A 17,668-nucleotide genomic window follows, 5' to 3' on the forward strand; every position below is an offset into this window, starting at 1 on the left:
TATTTGCAATTTACAGGAAAGTGGCTGAAACAAATATTCTGAATTCCTAGAGCAAGTGGGTTTCCTCACTGCTGATGGTCCTGGTAGAATGACCTTAAAAACCTTTGTGTACGTATTTGTGAGCCACTGCAGGAGATGTGAATGTGGATAAAACCCCTAGGGAATAGGGCTTTTCCTTAGAACAATCTTAAAATAAAGGTCAGATCATGGGTTTGGAGCCTGAGACTGTTACATATGGGGTTGCTTGGCATTAGGGTGTTAAGACTTTCACATTAAAAGGGCTTAGGAGAAAATCAAATACTGCATTGAGCAATTTTCCTGCATCTGGTGAGATGGAAGGATGGGCTTGGAAATAAATACTGACTTCTGTGCCTTTAGGGCTGGTATAATCACCTGGATGTCTTAAAGCCTCCAAAATGTTGTCATGGCTCAGGAATTTTAGAAGAGACAGGTTTAATCACACTCCTTGCCTGTCCCAGGTTTGTCCCTGACAGCACAGAGTGTTTGGGTTTATGCCAGTGAGTGATAATTTGCTCTGTACAGCACAAAGCTTCCCAGAAGGGCCCCCACTGCTCTGATCTGAATCTTTCTTCTTCAGTCAATAGTAACTCACTTGACAATTTCCTGTAATTCTTAAAGGAAAATGCTGGATACCTGTGGGGATGCAGAGAATAAACTGGCAATGGAGCTCTCTCAGCATGAAGTACAGATTGAGAGAGAAGTTCTAGATCCACTGTGCCTGTTAACAGAGGTGAGTCACCTCAGCCTGACTGAAGAAATACATCTGGATTTGTGGATACACTGAGCAGAAAGGGTTTCTCTCGTTGCTAAGAATAAAACTGGTTTAAGGAGCCCTGTGTGGTGGAAAGTGGATGTGAGGGCTACAACATGGAGTTTATTGCAATGCACAATTTAAAAATCTATGTAAGCCTCAAATTCTCATTTTAGACAGAGATCCCGAACATTCAGAAGCAGAGGAAGCAGCTTGCAAAGCTGGTGCTGGACTGGGATTCTGCAAGGGGAAGGTAAGAAAGAATTTTAATTACTGGGTGCTTTTCTAGTCACGTGAACTTCTTTGTTGGCATCTCATGGCATCTGATCTGGTACTTGCTTTTGAAATGCTATTGTGTGCAGGTAGTGCTTAGGTGAGAAAAGACAAACTTACGTTTAAGTTGCACCTATAAAGAACCCACGACTACTAGATCCAAACAGAATCAAGATCTTGGAGCTCTTATATTGCCTATATATAGTTGGGAAAATGTTGGAAATTCTTTTCCTTTCCAGTTCACTTCAGTGTTCCGCTTTTCTTCCACAGATACAACCAAGCCCACAAGACTTCAGGAACAAATTTCCAAGTGCATCCTTCGAAAATAGAATCTCTTAAGGAAGAGATGGATGAAGCTGGAAATAAAGTGGAGCAGTGCAAGGTATGGACAGGAGGAGTGTCCTTCCCACATCTCCCATTAGCAGGAGCAGCGATCGGAGCTGCTGCTTCAGCCTGAAACCGCCTGAGTGCTGCAGCTGCAAATCATGTGGCTGTTCAACTGTTTGTCTTAAGGGTATTTTAGTGCCAGCTGATCTCTGAATTGCTTTAATTTAATGAGGAACTCCGGGGACTTTTTAAGTTGGGTATTTTACATTGTTTTCTGTTTCAGTCTGAGGCAGTTCTGAGGAGGAACTGTGTCCCAGCCTTGATGAATGTCAGGGTGCTGGGTGCTCCGAGCCGTGGAGCAGCCGTGCAGTGGGAGCTTCCTGGATGAAATTCAAGCTGTGCCATCCAAGGAACACTGTGACTGTTACAGCTCTGAGCAGCTCACATTCGGTGTCACTTCTCAGTTGGCAAATATTTCATTATGCTGCAGCTGAGCTGGGGACCGAACCCGCTTTTATTAGTCCTTGTCTTTGAATGCCATAAATATCATATTACCATTCAGTCCAGTTGTTGACTGAAGTGGGCAACTGCTTTGCTGTATAAAAGAGTTAAGCATTTTGAATTCACTTTGCTTGAGGAATACATGTAGCAGAGCAGGTGCATTTCTGCTTCCTGCAGTGCTTGAATTGACAGTTCAAACTTACTGCAGGCAAAGTAAACACGGGGAAATCTATCTGTCTATCTGTGTAATTTGAAATGCCCCTGTAAATTTGATGTACTATTTTGCATTCTTGTCTTTCCCAAAGGATCAGCTTGCAGCAGACATGTACAGCTTTGTGTCCAAAGAAGGGGAATATGCTCGATGTTTTGTTATGGTGAGTATTTTCAGTATGACTCTGACTCAGCACATCTGTGCACAGACACTCAGTTCTCAAAGATGACATTTTGAGTGCTAAACCTTCTAGTCTTGTCTTATGTGCTCATCAGAAGCTAATGCTCTTTTTGTTTTTAAAATGTGGCTTCTGTTCTCAGTTATTAGAAGCACAAGCAGATTACCATAGAAAAGCATTAGCAGTCATAGAAAAGGTCCTCCCCGAAATTCAAGCCCATCAAGGTAAAGTAACCTGTGCTCTGGCTGATGCTTCTCCTTGCCTGTGCCACCTATGCACAATATTCTCCTCCTTTATCTTGATTCTCTTGCATGCACACTGATTTAATAAGGCCATTTTGATCTACTTAACAATTTTACATTCCCAAGCATAATTCCATCTTTGTGTTCTCTGGAGTTCTCCAGCCATATTTAACACACTAATAAAATATGAAGGATCTCTCTGATACCTCTGATAGGAGGGTAAAGGAAGGATTTTTCTATTTGCTTACACTTCTTCCTTGTTATCATGTGCCCTTTTGCTGATTCATACCTGGCTTTTTAGGCCAATGAAAGTGTCATTGTGATTTAGGAACATATTAGGGGTCCTTGGTTCTTGAATGATTACCAGGGATTATCAGGAAAACTCCATGTATTTAAGGAGCTTGATGTTTTTTTTTTCCCCCTCATTTTGTGCAATCCTCTTTCCTGGCATGCACTTTATGCTGGAAAATGGAGGGTTTAGGTTCTTGTGCTGATTATCAGCAGTTTAAAAAAGGATATTATACAGCTTCACTTCTTCCCTAAGAGGAAATGGAACTGCTGCAAAGCTTCCTGCTGTCAGTAAGAGCTTAAGGTGTATCACTGAGGATTTGGGATGAAGATGCACCATGTGTTTTGGAAACTGCTTTCCTAAAAACTGACTGTGCTGGCCCTGAATTTTCTAAGTGCCTTGGAGAAACAGGTGAACAAAGTCCAAGAAAAATATAATCTGATCTGAGCAAGGCTCAGTATCTTCAGTTGTGGGTCACAGGCAGGTTGTAAAAGCTGAACCATTTAATACATAAATAAATAGGAGCATCATGCTGGAAGGTGGTACAGAATATCTGTACCCTGTCAGTTTGGAGACGAGGGAATGCAAGCAGGTGATGTTTGTACAGCAGCAGGGCTGCAGAAGGGCTGTACAAAAGGCTCTTCATCACTGCTTTAACTTTGTTGTTGTTGTTGTATGAAAAGTTTGTACAAAGCAGCTGAGGAAAAAGTGCTTCAGAATAGACTGGCCTCCCTGGAAAGTGGGCTGGGGGCCATGGTGGGAGAGTGCTCCAGCAGCCAGGGTAGGGAATTACCTCAGTTGTGTTTCTAGCTGCAGTGGAAATTGGAATCACAGAATCCTGGGATGTTTGGGGTTGGAAGGGACCTTAAACTCATCTTGTTCCACCCCCTGCCATGGGCAGGAACACCTTCCACTATCCCAGGTTGCTGCAAGTCCTGTCCAGCCTGGCTTTGGACACTTCCAGGGTTGGGGGCTGAGAGTTACTGTGACTTTGAACAAGTACTGAGGTCTCTTTTCCTAATTTTTGCTGTAACTTGCAACACTTGGGAAATGCCATGTGCATCTCATGGCGTGTTAACGAATGAGAGGGGCTGAAGCCTTAGGAGGGAAGTGGGTGATGTGGTTTTGTAAAGAAAAAGGGTGAATTAAATCTTTTGCAGAAACACTTTGTATCTTCAGAGCACTCTTTCAAGTCCTCTGAAGTTTTTGTCTTTCTTGGCCTTTTTTCCACATAAAAGAAATAACGCATATATACTAACAATAACCTTTTACATCTGCATTTTTTTCAGTTAAAAATGGGTAGAAATGGGTGAAAAAGTAAATTGTAGGAAAGAATAAACTCGTGTTCAATTTGGAGAAACTTATATCAATTTGAGTAAAACAACAAATAAGGAATTGAATTGAAAATTTGTGCATTACAATGCTGGGCTGTCACCATGGTGGTTCTGATGTGAGACACTGGGGCTGTTAATATTCATTATAAGTTGCTGATTTCAGGAATCACATTTCAGGAATAAACTCTGTATTAACAGCTCAGTTTTTATTCACCTTTTATACAGCTAAAATGAAAATCAGCCCAGGTCATGCAATCTGGACAAAATTTTTCTCAGATTCTTCCAGTTTGAAGCCAAATCAATGCAACTGGAACGTGCAGCTGTGTGCTGGCACTTGTGTTGAGCTTTATTTATAATTCCAGTTATACACCGGATTTGTATGTGATATTCCACCCAGAAAGATGCAGAAGTATTTTTTTCTTGACCACCAGCAGCTTCATTTTCTCTTTCCTCATGATACCAGGGACTTTACCAATCAAGGGCTGTAAAACTCCTGCTCTAGTCTGAATTTTCTCTGCTGTACTAGAGGCTTTCTTCTCTTCTTGCCTGGGCTGTAATTTAAGGGTTTGGTAGATATTCTGCTCAGTGTTTTGATACTCTCCAACTAGACAAATGGACTGAAAAACCAGCTTTTGGAACTCCATTAGAAGAGCATCTCAAGCGCAGCGGGCGGGAAATCGCAGTCCCTATTGAAGCCTGTGTGATGATGCTTCTGGAAACGGGGATGAGAGAGGAGGTGGGTAATTCCAGGTGGCATGCCAGGAAGGATGGGAAAAAGAGTCCAGTCGGGCTCCTGGATTGATGTCTGTGCTTGTTAATACGTAGCTGAAGTAATTTGTTCATTAATGTAAATGATAAATGTTTTGCAACAGAATAACCTTGAGCACTGGTTGAAGTATCTTTGAGATGAATTCACATACAGTGAAAATCAGGGATGGGCCAAGGGTGAGAGGGAACTAAAACATGGTCAGGTTACAGTAACATGACACATTAGGGCTGTAACACTGTCAGGTGAAGACACCAAACCTGAAATGTTCTGAAAGAGGCTGTTACAAAACTTCTGCTGTTCTGTGCTTGTGCCAATGTGTTGTTACCAGTCAGTTAATGTTATTTTTATGATGCAGGGCTTATTCAGAATTGCTGCTGGAGCCTCCAAGTTAAAAAAGCTGAAAGCTGCCCTGGACTGTTCAACTTCCCAGCTGGACGAGTTCTACTCCGACCCCCACGCTGTTGCAGGTGTTGTGAATGTTCTGAGTCAAAACCAGCTGGAAACTGATACAACACAGCTTTGCGCTGTTAATTTAATTGCTGACCTGCTGCAGTGTGACATGTCAGTCTCTGCAGATAAAATAGGAGGGAAAATAAACTGAAAGTTCCCTTTGTTGCACAGTTTGACCCAGATAAATGTAGGGTGCCCACGCTCAGCACACTGGGGTATCCTATCTGTGTGACAGCAGCGTGTAAAATTCAGGTGATCGGCATAACCCTAGGGTCACATTTCCTCTCATGACAAGAGTGTTAATGTGATCAAGGGAGATCAGAGCCATGTGTACACCTTTGAGAAGGTCTTCAAAAGTTCTTTGCTCTGATGAGGTGATTCACAGTTTTAGAACACATGTTTCTGTTAAATTACAGTAATTACTGACAGACCTTTTGTGTTAGGATTTGAGCAGCTACACTGTGGAAGTGTTGGGTATTCCCACTGTTTCCCTGCTACTTGGGACCTATTGCACAGATAAAACTGCAAATCTGAGGGCAGAATTTGAACTGAGTCTGAAGGCAGTGGCTGAGGAGCCAACCTGTTCTTGTCTGCATTGCAGGTGCCTTGAAATCCTATTTGCGGGAGCTGCCAGAACCTCTGATGACCTACAGCTTGTATGAGGAATGGACACAGGCTGCAAGGTGAGCATGCTAAAAATAGCTGGAGAGGAAAACATGCTGCATATTTTATCAAATTTGGTTCTTCATAGATGAATCCGAAAGAAACAACCAAGCTCACACAGTTGCTTTTCCTATTTCTGCTTTAACAGGTGTTTTGTGTAGCAAATTATTTTAAATTTTATGGTTCGTAATCCTAATTATACAAAAGGTGGTGAAATATCTACTTTTTGTTTAACCATAAGGGCTGCTTCAGACTGCTGGGTGCACACTGTTGATGCCCAAGCAGTTTTATTTCGTTGCAGGTAGAGATAATTCAGGGATCTGACTGGCAGCTTACTGAGCTTACTGAGTCCAAAACAGTGCATTTATTTGGCATAAATGGAGGGTTACACCATCATCTCTTTGTCACTCCAGAAACAAGAAATTGCTGATCTGAAAATAAGATATAATGGAGTTTATTTTCCTTTCAGTATTCAGGACCAGGATAAGAAGCTCCAGGAGTTATGGAGAATTTGTAACAGGTTACCTGAGCATTATCGTGTTAACTTCAGGTATGTGTGAACATCTGTTAGCTCAGCTGCTTTGATGCTGAGTTACTGCTTCTCAAAGCTGATTAACCAAAACTCAGATCTAGGGGTGTTTTTCATGGCCAGATTCAGTGAGACTTATAAAAATACATCTTATTCTATCCAGTGGTCTATATGGAGAGGTGATGGTAAATTTTTCAGTCAGGTTAATTCCCTATTGACTGTCAGGAAATAGTGATGCACGGAGCCCTAATACCTAAGGGTCATGCTGTGCTCTTCTTTGTATTTGCCAGTCTTAGAAATCACAGGGATTTATCTTAAACAACTCATTTTTCCTTTTGGTTTTGCCTTTTGGGAATGAATTGGAATAAAACCAACTCCAGTGAGTCCCAGAAGCTTGGAAGTTCCATTACAGGACATGAAACTAGCTGAATCTAAATGTTTTTCTCAGAAAATATAATAGTTCTCTAGCTTCATTTTGCTAAGGTGAGAGCTGCTTTCCTGGCTACCCAGTTGAACTTTAATGATTGATGAGTAGAAGCTTAGGGCCAGGTGCCAAGCCTAAGGCTGCTCATCTCGCTTCTGTGTTGTTGGGAGCTGTTGTTACAAGTTCTTGAGTTTTTATTTACTTGCTTTCGACAAGAAATGCTCTTAGTTTCTGCTGGTTAATGATTTCTTTCCTTTTTGTAGGTATTTAATCAAATTTTTAGCCAAGCTTGCACAGAACAGCGACGTTAACAAAATGACTCCCAGCAACATCGCCATAGTCCTGGGCCCCAACTTGTTATGGGCAAAGAATGAGGGGTGAGTTCTTCAGGAAAGCTGCACAACAGAACTTCATCAAGCTTTGTTTTAAATCTTGTAGACTATTCACAACAACAGACTGCATACCTAAAAAATATTTCAGGTGTTCTTTCAACCTGTGCCCCCCAGGCTGTTTTAGGCACGAAGCACTTTTGGGGGTGTTTTCAAAAGCTGTGGATGTTACTGAATAGTCCAGAGTTCAGCACAGTTGCTCTTTATGTGGTACTGAGGAGTCAATCCATCATGCTTAGCATAAGTTGTCATTTAGGTAATATGAATTTTTAGTTTTCTTACTGTGATAGAACTCTGTATAAAGTGTTCTCCAAATCTCTCCTGCAGATCCCTTGCTGAAATGGCAGCAGCAACTTCAGTCCATGTGGTAGCAGTTATTGAGCCAATTATTCAGCATGCAGAGTGGTTCTTCCCTGGAGGTAAATTCCTGTCATAGTTGAAAGAATTTTATATTACTCTGCACAGGTAAACCTCCAGTAGCTTTTGCAGTGAGGCACCATTTGGCATCTGCGTGTCTTAGGATGTATTCTGCCTGTCTCTCCTCTAGATGAAGATTTCAATGTGTCTGGGGCATTTGTGGCAGTTCCTGCTGTTAATTCCAATCACTTGTCACACACTGGGAATGACTATGAATGTGGGACACTGGAAAGGAAGAGGCCTGTCAGCATGACTGTGATGGAAGGGGATTTGCTGAAGAAGGAAAGGTAGGTGTTATTCACAGATTAGGTGTCAATTATTAGCCCTCTCCTGAGGAGGCTTTAATGAGACACACTTTTATTGGTCTCAGGAGAGGAATTTAATGGAAATACTGTAGATAACAATAGTGATTTATTTCATGTTGTTGCAGCCTGAGGATGGTTCAAAGGTAATGTACTGTTACTTCCATTACACTCCATGCATGGTAAATCCCAAGCAGATATTGCTGCTCCCGGTTACCATTTTCCCAGCACAGATTTGGGGGGTCTAAAATTCACTGCAACAGAAGTGTTTGTAGTAGCATCTCTCAGTCTCTAACTTCTGATATTCCATGGCTTCTCTTTCAAAGCCCATAAGCTGAGGTGGTGTTACCTGGTGCCTTCATGATAAGACTTCTGAGTTGATGATGGTACAGTATTGCCACAGCAAGCAGTAGAATGCTAAAAAATACCAGTAAAACGTGCTGTTTCCCATATAACATGTAGTGTAATGTTCATTATTATCACTCATCATGGATATTCAAGTGATGTGCTGTTTTGTTTTTAGCTGTTGATGCAAATGTTAAGTTGTTACCTGTTAGCTATGGCCAGCCACATGCAAATCTGTCAGCACTCACAGAGGAAGAAGAAAATCAGTTCAAGATTCAGTCTTTAACACAAGAATAAAATTAAATTATAGAATGAATGTGCTGTATGCATTCTAAAATCTGTTAGAGTTGGGGTCTATTTATTTGTAGTTGTCCTTGAAACACAAATAGAATCATAGAATGATTTGGGTTGGAAGTGGCCATAAAGATCATCTCAATCCAACCCCCAAATCACAGCCTACATCCAGTAGCTTTTTTTGAATCTGTACTGCAACTTAGTGGGTAACAGAAACAAAATTCATGTGGCAGAATACATTCAGTGAGGAACTACTCTGGTGTGCAAGGAAATGTCTGTATTTACATGTGAAACTCTGAGTGCTTTGACCTCATTGTCATCAGTGTTTGTCTTCAAATGTAATGGAGTAGTTTGTTCACTTGTGTTTAGCTTATCCCTCTGTGTGGATAAGCCAAATCCTGTTGCATGTCTTAACATTCCTGGTGTTCTGCAGCCAGTGGAAGCTTTAACATTGTGGTGTTCTGCAGCCAGTGAAGGCTTTCCTTGTTGCTGCTTTGCATGCCGAGCCACGGGGGTTTGTCTGGGGGGTGTAACATCCCGTGTCCTGTTGCTGCAGTGCCTGGTGTTGGCTGCGTGGTGTGTTCACTCTCTCTTCTCTCTGTAGCTTTGGTGTGAAGGTTCTGGACTTCCCTGGGAACCCTCGGAGATGTGGCACTGTAAACAGAAAGCACACATCCCCGGCCTTCCAGCCCCCGCTGCCGCCCACCGAGCCGGCCGGGCCCGAGCAGCACCCGCCGGCTGCGGGGGCTGACTGCACCCCCGGGGGGGCTGGGCTTGCTCTCTCTGCTGCCTCAGCAGAATCCCAAGCTCAAGGCCCTGAGGATGGCAGGTAAGAGGCACAGCTTCTGCTGCAGTGGCTTGGCAGGCGGCTCCAGCAGCAAACGGATGTGTCCCCTGTGTCTGCTCTGCAACCTCTTCCACCTGGGCTGTGCTTTGTCAGGGGTGAACCCTTCAGGCCTGGGCAGCAACACCGTGCAGGAGCTCTCCTGCCATGCTTCCAGAACTGGTCTTTTAAAATAACGTATGTAGTCCTGAATGTCCCTGAATTCATTTTCTAGGATAATGGAATTCTTGGGGGGAAAAAATTGTGATGAAATACACTAAAAAAGACTCCACTTCTGTTTCCCACATTGACCTTCCCCGGTTATACTGCAGAGGTGTGCACACAGGGCGATATCAGTTTGCTGCTGAAAGAACAAAACCTACCAGTGGCAATACCCGTTGGTCTTGTTTGTTGTTTCTTACACATGTTATCTGGATATTGTCTCTTGTTTTGTTTGTTTATTTGTCTGTAGCAAGTGTTAGTGATAACCAGACTTCCTTGCTAGAAAACTGGAAGTCAGTCTGTCATATTTCAGTATTAGTTTCTTTAGGACAAGTACTGTAGCCAGGTTTTGTGCTATTTAATTACTATGGAAGCTATGCTGTCATGTCCCCAGGGTGAATATACCTGGACTCCAAGGCTAGTTGCAGTAACCTGAGCCTTCCTTCCATGGGAGGTGAAAGCAGCACTTTGCTTTCAGTACTTCTGTGGTCTGAGAAGTGCAACAAACCACACGTAAAGCCTGTGGTGCTTCCAGATGTCGACCTCGGCACCTGGGGGTGAAGCCCCACTGTGGAGTTGGATGCAGCACTGACTTTTGCATAAAGCTTGTTCTCAGGTGACAAATTTACAGAAGCAGCTCGTGGAAATCCCCTGCAGACCAGTACTTCCTCCACAGAGCTTTTGTGGCAGAGGCAGCTGAAACGAAACCTCGGGGGTAGTGTCTGAAAACTGCACTTAAGATCTGCACAGACTCTGTTCGAGTACTTTCACTTTATTAACAGCATCTGGAGAAATGGGGATTGAAAGGTGCCAGTAGATGTGACTGGAAGTTACTCCTTTTGAGGACTAAATTGCTGCAGGTGACTGTAAATATAAAGAGATGAGTGACGATCAGCAAGTCCAACCATCAGCCAGCACCCACAACCATGTTCACCACTAAACCATGTCCTCAAGCTACATCCACACATTTTTTGAACACTTCCAGGGATGGGGACTCCACCACTGCCCTAGGCAACCCCTTCCAATGCTTTACAACCCTTTCTATGAAAACTGTTTGCTGATATCTGACCTGTAGCACAGTTTGTGATGAAAACAGAACAGGTGCAGCTGAGCTGGGCAAGGCATGTTATCATCATCTTCTAATGCAGGATTTTTAATTTTCAGTACCTCAAAATGCAAGGACAGCACGTCTGCAGCCACTCCTCCCCCGGTGAGGAACGGGGGGCACGCGGGCACTGCCCCGGGCCAGGCAGGGAGCAGCAGCAGCCAGCTCTGTGTGACCCAGCCCCAGAACACGGCAGGGCCCAGTCCCCATGCGCTGAGGAGAGGTGGGTTTTTATTGCCTTTCAAGCCACTGTGTACCAGCTCTTGAGGTACTGCAAAAGTGTTACTAAAGTAACTTTATTAGTATCTCTGCCCTTATTAGAGACAGCGGGTTGATCTGCTGGCGTGTCACTGAGGCCTGGCCATAAAGCCTCTGTGACTTCTGCACTCTTTGAACATTGGTAGGGGTGTCACCAGTGCTGTTTAACAAACTCTCTCAAAGGCTGTTGATTAGTAAATGTGTGCACACTTCTGTAGTTTCCTACTGCACTTGATAATACACCATTGTATTATGATTACACACCTTCTGTGCTGCTAATTTCTTCCTTTGGGAGCTTGGTCTAGGATCACTGAATCCCAGAATGGTTTGGGTTGGAAGGGACCTTAAAGATCACCCCATCCCACCCCTTGCCATGGGCAGGGACACCTTCCACTATCTCAGGTTGCTCCAAGCCCCTTCCAACCTGGCCTTGGACACCTCCAGGGATGGGGCAGCCACAACTTCTCTGGGCAACCTGTGCCAGGGCCTCACCACCCTCACAGGGGAAAATTCCTTCCCGATATCCCATCTAACCCTGCCCTCTGGCTGTGGGAAGCCATCCCCCCTTGTCCTCTCCCTACATGCCCCTGTAAGAAGTTCCACAGTCCATGATGTTGAAGTGTTCCCTCTTCTCTCCACAGCTGTGAAAAAGCCGGCACCAGCCCCCCCCAAACCAGCCAACCCCCCACCAGGGCAGCCAGGAAGCCAAAGCTCTTCCCCAGCTGCTCAACCACCTTCTGTCTCTCCAAAACCACCTGCCAGAAGCTCTTCTCCTCCTGCTCAACATGCAAACCAAGGAGCAGCCCAGACCTCCGCCTCCCAGGTTTCTGCACCTCGGAGATACTCCAGCAGCCTCTCCCCAATCCAAGCTCCCAGCCACCCACCCCCTCAGCCCCCAACACAGGCAACTCCTCCCCTGCAGCCCAAAGCCAACAGCCAAGCATCTCCCGGCGCTGGCAGCGAGCACGGACCAGAGCAGCCCTGTTACACCCTGCCACAGACCCCGACCCCGCCCGACACCCCCCCGCTGGGGAAGCACCCCAGCAGCTCCCCATCGCCCCAGCCAGCGACTCCAGAGCCCTCCCAGGCTCCCTCCTTACCTCAGAGTGGCACCCTGCCCCGGCCACGGCCCGTGCCCAAACCCAGGAACAGACCCAGTGTGCCCCCTCCGCCTCACCCTCCCTCTCAGCTGCCTGGAGATGGGATTGTTGCAAATCCCACACAAACAGCTTCCAAAATAGTCACAGGTGAGTGGATCCTTCCCTGTTCAGTGTCTCCTCAGGGAGTGGAAATAAAGAAAGTAGTGCCTGTTGCTGGAAACGAATGTGGGGGGAAGCCTGAAAAGCACAAATAACGGTTAAAATGCTAAATAGCTCATTTCCAGTTAAATGCCCAGCCAGCTGCTCTGCACATGAGGGTTTGGGGCAGCTCCTCAGTGAGGGTTTCATTCCTGAGGCAGAAAGGTTTGGGGGCAAGTGGAGATGAGCTTGTTTTATTATTTTTTGTGTTTGGAAGCTGAACACTGATAGCAACTCGCTGGGGCTGTCTCCAGGCTCAGATCTTGGCAGGCAGTTCTGCTTGTACATCTGTTACCAAAAAGCAAATATTTGGAGGAGGGAGAAGATGTAGCCAAGGATAGTGGATTTCAGCACATACTAAGATAAGAAAAGGGCAAAAGTGGTCACTGACACGTGTTCTAATAGGCAAAACACACAGAGAATGTTTTAAAAACCTTACAAGAACAGAGTCTTCTGATGCTCTTTTATGTTGAACATCCAGAAGCTGAAGATTCACTTACACTCAACTGTATTTCTTAGGTCAGTACTTACAGAGCTTCATACTGTAAATGCAGTCTTTCTATTTTGAAAGAATTGTAAAGAGGAACGTTGTCTTCTCACAAAAACTTCATGAAGCTTCTAGTTGCTAGTTTGGTAGGGGTAATGTTAATTTGAGTTAATAAAGTTAATTAATTAAGTTTTTTTTTTTTTTTAATGTAATGCTGAGGCCATTCAAAACCAGCTGATTTTGAAATGTTCTCCTGCTGAGTTGCTGCTTATTCTGGGAAATTCTGAAGGAGGAGATAATGAATGTAGAGACTAATGCTTTTAAATCGACCTATAATTAATAGTGGTTAAAACTTTCCCATGACACTGCTTCTCTAGAACTAGACTAATGTATTGGAATGCAAAGTATCAATTCTGTTGCCTAACAGCTTTACCCCAATGCCTTCACAGGTGGGGATGGTTACTGCGAATAAGGTTTGTACTCCCAGAAATGTGCAATATCAGCTAAACTGCTCCTGTTTGTAGCTTGAGTTTGGACATGCGCTTTGGAACATGTGCTCTGCCAACTCTGTGTATCTCATCCCTACATAGCATTCTGTCTGTGAGAGGGTTTGAGACCTCTGCTGCTTCATTTTAATAGTCCTGTGAACATTGTTACTCCACGAGTACCTGTCAAGAAGTAACAGTTCACGCCAAGTCCCCAGAACCAGTTCCCAAGTCAGGTGCGATGAGTGACCCCGTTCCCAACAGGTTTGTTCTCCTCAGTGCAGGCAGACACTGCAGCCCATGTTTTTCCTGCAGTTTGGTGGATTATGGTTATGTTTTAATGTAGGTCCCACTTTAGGTTTGCACTTACTTTTAACCACTTGGAATTTATTTGGCAAAATCCACGTTGCTGTGACTAAACCACTGCACTGTGACACGTTGGCATTTGCACGTGGCAGCCCCAGCCTCACTAATAGCACCCGTGCTCAGCCCCAGCCCCAAGCACACCTTCCTCAGGTGGAAGGCCTCGGGGATGCTGCTGCTGCCCTGCTCAGGAAACAACTGCATGGCGGGCTGGGAAAGGCGAGGCTGTGTTTGGAATCATCTCGAGATTTGGCTGTTTACAGCAAAGACACTGGAGTCAGTGCTGGATTGAGAAGTCACACTGGAAATAGTTTGGGTTTGTTTTTTTTTTAATTGGAGAAACAGGTTGCCCAGAGAAGCTGTGGTTGCCCCAGCCCTGGAAATGTCCCAGGCCAGGTTGGACAGGACTAGGAGCACCCTGGGCTAGTGGAAGGACCCCCTGCCCATGGCAGGGGGTGAGACTGGATGGGCTTTAAGGTACTTCCAACCCAAACTAGTCTATGATGAAATTAGCAGTAAACAAGCTGCTTATGCAACTAAAAAGTAGCTTTGCTTCTTAAATAACTGACTTTTCCTGATTGTACTTCCGTTGTTTTTGTCAGTATATTTAAGTACATTACGAATCCCAAGCTCAACTCAGAAGTAAGGCTGGGCTCTGGATCTTCACAGCACTTCTACACACAATAAAGAACAGCAGCTGTGCCAAAGAGTCAAACTTTAAGGAAAGACTTAACCTTTTTGTCTAAGTGTTTCATAGTTTGATTGTGTGTGTTTTCATTTTGGGGTTTTCCTGGTTCTGAGAAAATTGCTTTAATGATGACAAACAGGGAGGGTTTGTTTTACCCCAAGGTAACTGGAGGAATCCTTAATTTCTTAATCCCAGCCAGCTGGTGTGCAGGGGCTGCTTCATTAGTGGGGGAGTTGGAACTGGGCAAGGCAAGCACCTGCCAGGGGGGAGTGACGGGCACAGCTTAATATCACTCCTTTCAAGTGCAAACCATAGCAAATTGGCCAAGTTGTGTACTGTAAACACAAAAAGAAGTTTCCAGGAAAGGAAAGCTGCTGAGGAAGGATCCTCTCCAAAACTGGCAAAGGGACCTAGAAAATACAGTCAGTTTTGCTAAAAACCCCTTGGGGAAGAGTTGAAGTGATACTCAGGCTCATCTCCAGCAGGACACTGTGCAGGAGCATCCACCTTTTCCAGATCAATCTGTTTTTAAAGGATTAATATTCTGAATTAACACCACTGCCTGTCACGTAAGAGTATGTGCTCTAATATTTACACCTGCATATTTAAGCACCTATAGACTCACCTAATTCACAATGTGCAGTCACTGGTTTTAATTTTAACCTGAAAGAGCGAGGAAACAACAGAACCCAAAATTTAAGTTGCCGGCAGACCTCGTAATAATACCAGAACAGGAATTCTGAATTGTTCTCAGTGTACTGTTGATTCCTTTGTCCATGTCCTGGGCATTAGCAATGCCTCAAATTCTATTTATGGTGTTAAAGGAATAAGCCTTAGAATATTCTAATCAAGAATTTTATTAAATAATCCAGATGTTTGACCAGCATTCAGTAGGAACTGTATTGGCAAGTTCAATGGTAAGGAAAAGGCACCTGATTGGCCAGAGCTGTTGCTGACTGATAATCATGTGTGTGCTAACCCCAGTACTAACCCTGGCACAGGAACTGCTTGCTCGTGTCCTGGGCAGGCACGGCCCGAGCGCGGCTGCTGCTCTCACTAAACCTACTAAAGTGCTGCAGGCAGAGTGTGTGTGGCTTTGGTGTCTCACTGCCCACTGTCACTTGTGCTGTCTCATCTACACAGATCTAGACAGGGTGTGTTTGGTGCAGAGGCTCCTTCTGTACCAGATGTCACTGAACCCTGGGGTGTCACAAATGCTCCTTCCCTGTGCCACAGAACCATGGAATTGTTGGGGTTGGAAGAGAAGCTGTGGCTGCCCCATCCCTGGAAGTGTCCCAGGCCAGGTTGGACAGGACTGGGAGCACCCTGGGCTAGTGGAAGGTGTCCCTGCCCGTGGCAGGGAGTGGGACTGAGTGGGCTTTAAGGTACTTCCAACCCAAACTATTCTGGGATTCTATGGCTTAACTGCCTGATCAGTGTCAGGCCAGAACATGATGGAATTCCAGCTGCTGTGTTACAGTGTCCTGGAATACAGATCCCTGCAGGTTGTGTGAGGCTGTGATGGGCTGAGAGGAGCAGGGGAGGCTGTGCTCCTGTGCTTGAAAATAAGGCCTTTATTTGGATTCTTTATTGATTTAAGTGATCTAAATTACTTTCTGTTTGGAACAGCTGCTGGGTTGCAGTGAGGGATGTTGTGGCATATTATAAATCAGCTTTCCCAAGCATTGACAGTATTTTCAGTTATCTTTTTTGAACTCTTAGGGATTTTTCTGGTCTTATAATTCTAGCTACTAGGGCAGTCAGTCACCAGAAATGCAGCATTTTGGGGTCCTTCTTAGACACCTGGGCTTGAACAAAATTCTCCTCACCTTAGAAGTGGCAAAGACCATGATGTGCCCTGTTACACACAGGGGAGGGGTACAGGGCTAAGCCAGGGTCTGTAGGAGAAGCAACTCCAAGCTGTTTAGTCTGGCTCACCTTTTGTGCCCACCTGCACAGGGTGCCAGCCCTGTTTAAAGAGCCTTTGTTGATCTTTCCTTTCCCTTCTGTGTCTAAGGAAATGCCCAGGAGTACCCGAGTGAATGAGCCAGCCCTGTCCCGGCTGCTAAACTTGCTGTTCCCTTTTTGTGCAGACTCTAATTCCAGTATTCCAGAACCACTTCCAAACCCTCCTTCAGAGCTTCCTCCGGAGCCGGCGAGCAGAGAGCTGCACAACCACCTCCTGCTGGACCTCGACACCGACACGGAGAGCACCGCGCTGTGACGGGAGCGCCGCGGCCTCCCGGCCTCCTCTCCTGGTGGGAAAACCCTCAGACCTAACAGGGAAAAGCTTCTTCTGACCACATGGCAGAACTGTGCACAGGTGGGACTGGGGCATTGTGGAGATGTGATTTACGGACTCTTTTGGGTGGGAAAGGCCAACCTGTGGCCAGTCTCCGATTCAGCCGCTCAGAAGAAGTTTGATGATCTGTGTCTTGACAAGGGTTTTCAAACTCTTGGATGGAAGGAATGAATTCCTACAGGAACTCTCCTAGGAAGCGTAATCAGTGCTGATACAGGTGGTATTAGCAGAAATTCCAAAAGAATAAGCAAGCAGAACATTAGTTATTTAAAGTGCATGTATGTATTATGGAAATAATCCTTTTAATGTCACGGTTAGATTTTATTTGTAGTTCTTAGCCCGTACCAGGAGCTGCCTCGCAAGGGACATTCCCTCTGGGATTTGCTGCACATTCTTCTTAAACCATGAACCAACCCCCTGCCCGAGTGCTGGTGGTGACTGCTGGTTATCAGTCACCCTGTCAAACTGTGGATGTATCCAGTGCCTTGAAGGACTGTCGTGCTGTAGGAGGAACTTTCTGTCTCTTTAATAATTTCATTGCTACTTAGGATCAGTAGTTACCCTCATTTCATAGTTATTTGTATTAACCTGGTTTTACTCATGTGCAACTGGCAACTGTTCCACGAGGAAACTGTGGAAGTGGGGTTTGTGCTTTTATTGCAAACGGTTGAATTTTGGAAGAACTTTGAAGCAGCTGTTTGGATTCAGCAGTTGGGTGAACATGTATAAAATTAAAGATTGTCTTTTGTCAACTTAAGGCTTCTTTTTTCTAGTTTTATTGCTTCCAGTGGGCCCTGAAGGTCACAGTGATCCCCTGGGCTTTGTTGCTCGGAGTCACTGGCTGCTCAGCTTGGTTTTCCTTGAGGACTGCAGTGGAAGCACTCTGGGAATGCACATAGGTTTATTCCCTGATGTGTAGATTCATGTT

At 44.9% G+C, this 17,668-nt stretch overlaps 1 protein-coding gene across 3 annotated transcripts in view; it reads left to right on the plus strand.

Annotated features, from left to right (window-relative positions):
- The window catches only part of ARHGAP17 (Rho GTPase activating protein 17), a 42,458-nt gene extending 24,961 nt beyond the window's left edge, over positions 1–17,497 (plus strand). Inside the window, exons 5-21 of one of the 3 annotated variants that reach the window (XM_027736108.2) lie at positions 640–751; positions 949–1,025; positions 1,316–1,427; positions 2,179–2,247; positions 2,405–2,486; positions 4,736–4,863; positions 5,252–5,363; positions 5,948–6,029; positions 6,479–6,559; positions 7,226–7,339; positions 7,679–7,770; positions 7,899–8,055; positions 9,314–9,538; positions 10,919–11,082; positions 11,759–12,364; positions 13,352–13,375; positions 16,532–16,611. In XM_027736108.2, the coding sequence (XP_027591909.1) occupies positions 640–751; positions 949–1,025; positions 1,316–1,427; positions 2,179–2,247; positions 2,405–2,486; positions 4,736–4,863; positions 5,252–5,363; positions 5,948–6,029; positions 6,479–6,559; positions 7,226–7,339; positions 7,679–7,770; positions 7,899–8,055; positions 9,314–9,538; positions 10,919–11,082; positions 11,759–12,364; positions 13,352–13,374 (2,236 nt within the window). In that variant the 3' untranslated portion in view covers position 13,375; positions 16,532–16,611. Of the gene's footprint in view, positions 1–639; positions 752–948; positions 1,026–1,315; positions 1,428–2,178; positions 2,248–2,404; positions 2,487–4,735; positions 4,864–5,251; positions 5,364–5,947; positions 6,030–6,478; positions 6,560–7,225; positions 7,340–7,678; positions 7,771–7,898; positions 8,056–9,313; positions 9,539–10,918; positions 11,083–11,758; positions 12,365–13,351; positions 13,376–16,531 lie in introns of all 3 variants that reach the window. The other 2 variants (XM_027736105.2, XM_027736110.2) reach the window with 2 other exon arrangements.
- Positions 17,498–17,668: the final 171 nt, after the last annotated feature.

The sequence above is a fragment of the Pipra filicauda genome, unplaced genomic scaffold (assembly GCF_003945595.2).
Source record: "Pipra filicauda isolate LSUMZ 115617 unplaced genomic scaffold, ASM394559v2 scaffold266_size1643727_pilon, whole genome shotgun sequence".
In the NCBI taxonomy this organism is placed as follows: Eukaryota; Metazoa; Chordata; class Aves; order Passeriformes; family Pipridae; genus Pipra; species Pipra filicauda.